The sequence below is a fragment of the Leopardus geoffroyi genome, chromosome C2 (genome assembly GCF_018350155.1).
Source record: "Leopardus geoffroyi isolate Oge1 chromosome C2, O.geoffroyi_Oge1_pat1.0, whole genome shotgun sequence".
In the NCBI taxonomy this organism is placed as follows: domain Eukaryota; kingdom Metazoa; phylum Chordata; class Mammalia; order Carnivora; family Felidae; genus Leopardus; species Leopardus geoffroyi.
The window spans coordinates 4386014-4394647 of NC_059333.1; the positions used below are offsets into that span (position 1 = coordinate 4386014).

General features: G+C 55.8%; 1 protein-coding gene across 1 annotated transcript; it reads right to left on the reverse strand.

Annotated features, from left to right (window-relative positions):
• Positions 1–126: 126 nt before the first annotated feature.
• On the reverse strand, positions 127–1384 carry LOC123610548 (keratin-associated protein 10-8-like). The gene has a single exon (XM_045501317.1). It carries the CDS (start codon positions 1305–1307, stop codon positions 408–410), a length of 900 nt encoding a protein of 299 aa, XP_045357273.1. The 5' UTR covers positions 1308–1384; the 3' UTR covers positions 127–407.
• Positions 1385–8634: the final 7250 nt, after the last annotated feature.

The following is an 8634-nucleotide window of genomic DNA, read 5'->3' on the forward strand; positions in this document are numbered from 1 at the left end:
CTTTCGCGGGCTTTGAACTTGGACTTGGAGGCTACGTCTTTGTCGCTTGCTTCCACCAGGCAGAGCAAACGCTGCCCGCGTTGGCGTGGTCTCTGGGCTCAGAGGAGAGGGAACAACACAGCCATCTCTGTTTCATGATCCAGACATTTTATTGATGATAGCAGTGGCCTTTGTCACCCGGAATGAGAGCAACCAACCCTGCAGGGGAGGGCTCCAGGGTGCAGCAGCCCCCCCACCCCGTTGAGGGACCTGTCTTTGCAGAAAGGGAAGCCGGGCATGTCCGGATCCCCGGGAGGCAGCAGCTGTGCGTCCACCGAGGGGCAGGGGGGGTGTCCTGGCGCCCCCAGAGGGGTTCCGGGGCTCCTGAGAGAGGACGTCTGTGCTCTAGAGGCAGAAGCTGGAGCCGGTCAGCAGCAGGGCTGGCCCGAGACAGGGCCGCAGCAGGCAGGGCGGGGGCACGCGGGGCGGCAGAGCAGGGACACGCAGGAGGCCGGGCGGCAGCAGGAGGAGGCAGGGGCGCAGCAGGCGGGGCGGGGGCACGCGGGGCGGCAGAGCAGGGATACACTGGAGGAGGGTCTGCAGCAGGGGCTGGGCTGGCAGCAGGAGGGGGCTGAGCAGGGGGAATCCTTGCAGCAGACAGGGGTGCAGCAGACGGGTTTGCAGCAGACAGGAGTGCAGCAGACAGGCTTGCAGCAGACAGGGGTGCAGCAGACGGGTTTGCAGCAGACAGGAGTGCAGCAGACAGGCTTGCAGCAGACAGGGGTGCAGCAGACGGGCTTGCAGCACGCAGGGGTGCAGCAGTCTCCCTGGCAGGGGGAGGAGGGGCCACAGGACGGCTGGCAGCATGAAGAGGTTGTGCAGGGGGAGTCCTCACAGCACACAGGGGTGCAGCAGACGGGTTTGCAGCAGACAGGGGTGCAGCAGACGGGCTTACAGCACACAGGGGTGCAGCAGGCGGGTCTGCACACGGGGCGGCAGAGCAGGGACACGCAGGAGGAGGGTCTGCAGCAGGGGCTGGGCTGGCAGCAGGAAGAGGTTGTGCAGGGGGAGTCTTCACAGCACACAGGGGTGCAGCAGACGGGCTTGCAGCACGCAGGGGTGCAGCAGTCTCCCTGGCAGGGGGAGGAAGGGCCGCACAGGAGGGTCAGGCAGGGGGCCGGGGCGCAGCACGGGGGCTCGCAGCAGCTCTCTGGGCAGTCGTCCACCTGCCAGGAGGAGTCGGGGCAGGAATCCGAGGATCCGGGCAGGCAGACGCGGCTGTCATAGCTCAGGTCGCTGGAGCAGACGGACACGGCGGACGCGGCCATGGCGGGGGCGGTGGGGCTGCAGGAGGCTGTGTGTGTGTGTGTGTGTGTGTGTGTGTGTGGAGCTCCGGCTGTCTGTCGGCTTTTATACCTCCCGGCTGCGTGTTGTCCCAGCCGACGGCTCACACGCCTCCTTCCTTGTTGGTCTGAGAGCTGCTTGCCCGGTAAGCCCTCATTAGCGCTGCTTTATTTTGTACGATTGGATTTTACTCAGTCGTCTTGTGAGTCTGTTGTAGGACGCTGTTTTTCTGTGTCCTTTGTTTGGCTCCAGAAATATTCGAGGCAGATTTTGCTGGGTGACCGTCACGGTTTATAACGTCACACTCATGCCGCCACTCAGTGTGCGATCGACGTCCCCCCCCCCCCCCCCCACCGCCAGCGGCTCCGAGGGACAGACACCCAGGGCCCTTGTGGGCCAAGCCTTGAAGCGCCTACAAGGAATGTTAAGAGGGTAAGACGTGCACAAGAGAGTCAGACTTGACCACAGAACGCAGGCAACGTACATGCGCCGGGGACCCGAGACGGTCGCGGGTGGGAAACGCAGGGACTTGGCCCCGATCCGCCATCACCGGTGTCCTTTCTGCCAAAACCCAAAGGGAATCTTCTCGGCATGCAAACCGAAGATACCCAACTGCCAGAATATATTGGCGGTGTGCATGACGGATGAAAGATCAATACGGAATTCAAAAGTCCCCACAACCAAGGCAGGAGAAGGTACAAAAGAATCAAATACACAATTCAAAACACTCGAATTTCCAGTAAGCGTATGGAAAGCTATCTGAGCTCATTAATAAAGCTTCTCGAGTTAAGGCATAAATGTCCCACCTGTCAGATCAGCCAAAATATATAGTGTTGATAATCTCCAGTGCTGCTGAGTGTGGGGTCTCACTCCTAGAAATCCCTTAGCAGTTGTGGGGTGTGTGTGTGTGTGTGCATGTGTGTGTGTGTGTGTGTGTGTGTGTGTGAACACATAATATAAAATTTACCATTTAAATATATATATACATATTTTTTTTTTTTTTTTTAGGGAGAGAGAGCGTGCATGAGTGGTAGAGGGAGAGAGAGAGAATCTCAAGATGGCACCACACTCTGCGTGGAGCCCGACATGGGGCTTGATCCCACGACGCCAAGATCATGACCTGAGCCGAAACTAAGAGCCAGATGCTCAACCAACTGAGCCACCCAAGCACCCAAACATTTAACTGTTTTAAAATGTACAAGTCAGTGGCATTTAGCGGAGTCACAATGTTGTGCAACCCCAACCACCCTTTACTTCCAGAACATTCTCATCAATCCAGAAGGAAATTCTGCACTATCTCGGAGCCCCCCTCCCAGCCCCCGTCAGTCACTAATCTGCTCTTGTCTCTAGGGGTTTGCCCGTCCCACACATTTCACAAACAAGGAATCCCCCAGCACGTGGCCTCTTGTGTCTGGCTACTTTCACTGAAAATCATGTTCTCCAGGTTCGTCCGCGTTGTAGCAGGTGTCCGTGCTCCGCTCCTGTTTGTGGCTGAGTAATATTCCACCAAACAGGGAGACCACATTGTACTTACCCGTTTGCCAATCAGTGGACATTTGGTTGTTTCCACCTCTTGGCTGTTGTGAACAGTGATGCTGTGGACATTTTTGTGCAAGTTTTTGCTGGAATAGCTCTTTTAGGTTCTCTTGGGCGTATATACCTAGCAGAGGGATTGCTGGGGCAGATGGTCACTCTGTATCTACCTTTGGACGAACCACCAGACCACTTTCCACCGCAGCCGCGCCATTTTACATTCCCAGCAGCGAGGTGCGAGGCCCCAGTTCCTCCGTGGGCTCCCCAACACCGGTTCCATTGTGTTCGGCATGAAAAACATTGGAGCCATCCTAGTGGGCGTGAAGTGGCATCTTCTTGTGGTTTGGACGCGCATTTCCCCGATGACCAATGACACGGGGCGTCCTTTTGGGTGCTTGTTGGCCACCTGTGTATCTTCTTTGGAGAAATGTCCACCAAAGCGTCCAGCCCATCTTCAATCGGGTTGTACGTCTTTTTGTTGTTGAGCGACAGGAGTTACACATTCTGGACACTAGGCCCTCCTCAGAGTTAAGATTTGCAAATATCTTCCCCGTGCTGTGGATTGTCTTTTCACTCTCTTGATAGCGTCCTTTGATACATAAATCTTTTTTAATTTTGATAAAGTCCAGGGTGTCTATGCATTTTTGTTGTTGTTGCCTGTGCTTTTGGTTTCATGTCGAAGAAACTGTCGCCAAATCTAAGGTCATGCAGATCTGCCCCTGTGTTTTATTTTTAGAATGTTATGATGTTAGCTCTTACATTTAGGCCTTTGATCCACTTTGAACTGATTTTTGTATACGGTGTGAGAGAGGGCTCAACTGTTGGTCTCTATCTATCATCTACCCATCTTCATGTAGAACAAAGGGAACACAAGATAACTGAAAAATTCTACAGTTCACTGATGGTTCTGTATTCCCTATTGTAATTCCAATTTCCCTCCCGTGCAAGCAAACCCTTTACCCAGTAAGTTGGGTGTAGTGAAAGGGTGGGTGCAAATTAATAAAGACAGACCTCACTAAAATGGAGTAGGGGGCCTGGAAGGGGAGCTCTCAGCCCCACCACTCAGCTTCCATTGCAAAGCCAACAGGAAGAGACACTCCCTGCCCTTAGCTACTACGTTACAGGAGGAGGAAGGACGTCTCTCCCTCCCAGGGCAACAGCCCAGCCAATAAGAAGCCACGACACCTCCAGCTCCCAGTTTACGCCAATGAGCTTTGTGCTTACAACACCCTCAGCCTCACTTTCATCTACAAAAGAGCCTCCGCTCCTCCATTATCCAGACTTGCCCATGGCTTTGCCCTAGCTAACTTGTCTGAGACTGTAATTCTCTGCTATTCCCAAGTACACCCGTCTTCTTTTGCTGGTAAAACAACTAGCAGTTTTATTTTTCAGGTTCACAAGTGAATAATAAGAAGTCATTGTTCATTGAATGGATAAATGCATGAAGTACTTTATCCGGAGTGAGGGAACGTGTTTCTAGGTCCTCACAACATCCCCATAGGGACTGCAATCACTTTTTTGGGTATTTCTGACGCGTCATCTGTACAGGAGGGTAATGACGCCTGCTGTGGCCAATGTCGCTGGTGCTGCTCCCAGATGTCCTCCGACCCCGTCACCCACCACACCTGCATGCTTCCCTTAGCTTCTGTGAGACAGCTTCTAGCAGCACCCCCCCCCCCCCATCCCTGTCCTGGCTCTCCTGGGAGCATAGCCGTCACCACACATCTGACTGAGTCCGCAGCGCCTGGGGCTTTATGCCCACCCACGCTGCGCCAGCCCCGGGCTGACAGGGACCAGCCCGGCTCCTTCCTATCGGCCTAGTTTACCTTCTTCTGCTTCCCCTCTCTGCCTTCCCCCTCCTGGAGGCTCTTCCTGAGTGCACCACTCTGTGTGCGCGTCCTTATCTCAGGCTCAGCTCCGGGAAACCTGCTTCTCTCCCGGGGCTGTTTGGGCATGAAAGCTCCATGCCTGTTGGATGTCCTGCACGGGTGACAGGCGTTCCCACCCTCGCGGCCTGTGCCGCAGTCGTCTGACTGGCCTCCCGAACACCCACTGCCCCTGCTGTGCCCACCCCCCGCCCAAGTGCCAAGTCCTGCCCACGACTCGACTTCCTGGACTCCCATTTCACCCAGAGCTTCCCCTTTGGGGGCTCGAATAACTTCACCTTCTTTCCAAAGCCTCCCGCCTCTCTCAGCACCGGCTGGCACCCCTCCTTTCTGAACCCTGACACCACCTGTCGCCTCTGCCAAACCGTGTAGCTCATGATGGTGGATTGTCTTCGTTTTTTGAATTTATTTCAGGCGTGTGAATCTGGTCTCTCCCACGTGGCCTCACCCATCGAGTCAAAATAACGAACTCTTTCGCTGAGTCAAGGCCACATGCTAACACCCCTGAAAGGGGGAGATGATCTTTCAGAACATGGCATGTCAGCGTGTACCTAGTCGGTCCCTGTTAGTTTTGCTGAGAGGTACATAAAATAACGGGGCATCTTTACTATGGGTGAGACCTCAGTCTTGATTACCTGTGACCTAGGATGTGTGCGTGTGTGTGTGTGTGTGTGTGTGTGTGTGTGTGTGTTATTCTCTAGTGCATTCTCCCAAATGGGCCCACGGTGAGCATGAAACACGCTGTGATGTGAATTACGTGAAATCCCCAAGCTGCACCAAGATGCCCGGATGCCCGGAGCATCACCAGATTTCTGTTTGGGTTTCACGTGCAAATAAGAGTCCTTTCCTTAAGGCAAAAGCACTCCCTTTTTTTCCAAACAGAAAAGGGAGGCCGCAGTGAACCAAGCATTGAGCACCTATTGTATACAAACGCCAGGTCTGAAGCCAGCAATACAAATCTGCCGCCTGGCCCCACTTCCTCAGCACCCACAGCCTGGTGGGGCTGCCCTGGATGGGGGGAGGGGAATAAGGGGGGTTCTCTGCTGTTTAGAGCGGAATTAGCCCTAGCCTGTCTCCTCCACCTTCCACCCCCGCACTGTGCTAGGAGCAGTCAAGGTTGTGCACGGGAGTACTGGAAGTAAGAATCACGGATGGTAAGTAGGAGGGCAGATAAGAACATGCCCCTCCAATGACCGCCCTCAGGAGCCCCACGCCGTCCCCATCTCGGGGCAGGGCACTTTTTCCCGTATACCTGTTGGCACCTGACTGGATCCAGTAGGCATGAGAGAAAGACTCAGGTACCTGGAATGTAAATATTTGGGTTCAGGGTGACTGAGTTCATACCAACCCCTGTTGTACCTCGTGTGCGTTCTTGTAAAACAGGAAGAAAAACAAAACACTTCGGTAAAAATAGTTCTGTCTTATGTGGAAACACCTCCCCACCACCATCCCCAACAGTACGTGGCCTTGTATCAGAGGCGGAAGAGGGTTTCCAACGAATTCTCTTGCTCCCCCCTCCCCCCCCCTTGGCCATGTTGCCAAGGGCACTTTTTCCGTGGCAGGCTTTCTGGGCAGGCTTCCCGGGAGCCCCACCCTTGGCCATGTTGCCCCCTCAGCCGGGCGTGGAGACTAGATGAGGAAGAAACCCGAATTTAGAGTCAAGAACAAAGAAACGCAATCCGACAAACAGAAACTGAGGGCCAGAGAAGCAGAGATTTTGTCTCTTTGTCAGGCATCTCGCTGGTGGAGCCCACAGAACCATGGCCATGCCACACATCCGGCCACGTGTGGGGGTCCTGGGAGAGGTGGGACCTCACAGCATTTCAGCCTTCAGTTCTCCTCCAGGGGGCTCCTGTGAGTGTCCTTGCCACGCAACTCCCGTGTCCTCGTCAGCAGCAATACAGGGACGGCCAGCACGTCCCCCCGACTTCAACCCTGGTCTCTTCTGATCACGTTATAAAGCCCCCCATACGAACCCTCGTTCCCCTGCAAATAACTCGCACCCTGACTAACCCCGGCCCCGCTTGGGGACAGTGGCCCCACGGTGCCATCAGACCCCCTTGCTCTCCCCATCTCCCTCCTCTATCACCCTTACCGCTGGCTTTCATTCCCCACATCATTGCTTCGTGATTACAAGGTGGCTGCTGTAGCTCCGGGCATTGCTCCCGTGGTTCAAGGAGAAAGAAAGAATGGGAGAAGGGGGATGGTGTCTGTTCCGGGGAAGTAAAGTTTCCCCAGAAGCCGTAGCAGGTTTGCCAGAAGGTTCCTACGGCCACCTCTAGCTTCAGAGAGTCTGGAAAGCTGACTCCTTTTACCTGGGCGCCTTATCTGCCCTGTTAGTTAGGACGTGGGGGGTTGGATATTGGGCTGGCAGCCAGCGGCGTCCGCCCTGGTGGGTAAGTGAGGAAGCCAGAATCTCTGTCCAGTGCGGGGGGGGGGGGGGGGGGGGGGCGGTGGGCGGGCATATGCTTTAAAAAGCAGGAAATCCAGGGCGGGCACAGGTCAGCACACGCCATCAGGCCGTGTTTTCTCCGTGTCTTATGAAAATAGTCACACAGCCCTCCCACTAAATTTCCCCCACTCTTCAGGGCATGTTAATAGAATTTTCACCTAAAAGAACAGAGGACGTTGGATGCCAGTGCATTTGTTGGAGTGGTCTGGAGAATTCCGTGTGCCCGAGAGCTCTCTCTGGACCGTGTGGGAGGGCTCTTGATAGGGCAGAAGGTCTGAGAGCGCCCGTGGCCCCCCACGTGCCCCTCAGGCCCGTCCCACCTGCTCTAGCCTGCTTAGCGGGATTTTCAGTTCAGACACTGGCTTTCTTTATTTTTTTTTTTAAATTTTTTTAATGTTTATTTTTGAGAGAGAGAGAGAGGGAGTGTGAGTGGGAGAGGAGCAGAGAGAGAGGGAGACAGAATCCGAAGCAGGCTCCAGGCTCCCAGCTGTCAGCACGGAGCCCGAGGCGGGGCTCGAACTCAGGGACTGTGAGATCGTGACCTGAGCCGAAGTCGGACGCTCCACCGACTGAGCCCCCCAGGCGCCCCTGGATACTGGCTTTCTGACCACAGTCAGGGCGGAAACCCAGTGCCCCTCAGAGCAACATCATTCTGGATCCAAGTTCCCTGACCCATTTTTCCCCCGAGAGGTAAACCTAAATCCTGGGGTGTTTACTGTTAGAAAACAAACATGCGAGAAAAAAATGGCAAATATTGACCCAGCCCTGGCAATGCGCTGGGCACGGCCCCACAGGCTCACCGTGGCCACGAGGAAGCCGTTACAATCCCTATGCACACAGGCAAAACAAAGTTGTCTCTGATCTCCGGTGGAGAGTGGGGTCCGCAGCCTCCTGGGGCCCAGTTCACACCCGTGCACGTTCCCCAGAGTCCCACCCAGGACTGCCATCACCTGCATCCGCCAGCAGCGTCTCTGGGTCTGAGGTCCCTGGCCCCGTACACCCTGGTGGACCCTCCTGCCAGACGCCCCTGCAAGTGCCTGCTCCTTGGCCCCGAACTCGCAGCTTGCAGACCCGCAGAGAACCGCACGGCGTGGTCGCCTCCCCTGGGGCTCCCGCTCCAGTCCCGCCTCGGCCCGTGTGTGGGGAGACGGGTGCTCCCTGGACCCGTAAGGAAATCAACAGAGAAGCCAGGGACAACGGGCCTATCGTCCCAGTGTCGTTGATGGGAGGGAGGGAGGCCCCAGATCAGGCCCTGGGGACAGCGGAAGACCCGGGAGGACACGAGCAAACAGACACGGAGCTCGGGGTGAGTGTGGGGGAGGGCAGGGCGCCGCCGGCAGGCAGGAAGGTCGCCGTTCCCCCATCCAGGCTCAGCTCCTGGTCCCCTGTGGGCTGGGAGGCATGGACGGCCTGTTACTGCTCTGCAGAATGTTCCCCGGG

Excerpts from the sequence above, each read along its gene's own strand:
- LOC123610548 (XM_045501317.1), bottom strand. The coding sequence starts at position 1,307 with ATGGCCGCGTCCGCCGTGTCCGTCTGCTCCAGCGACCTGAGCTATGAC.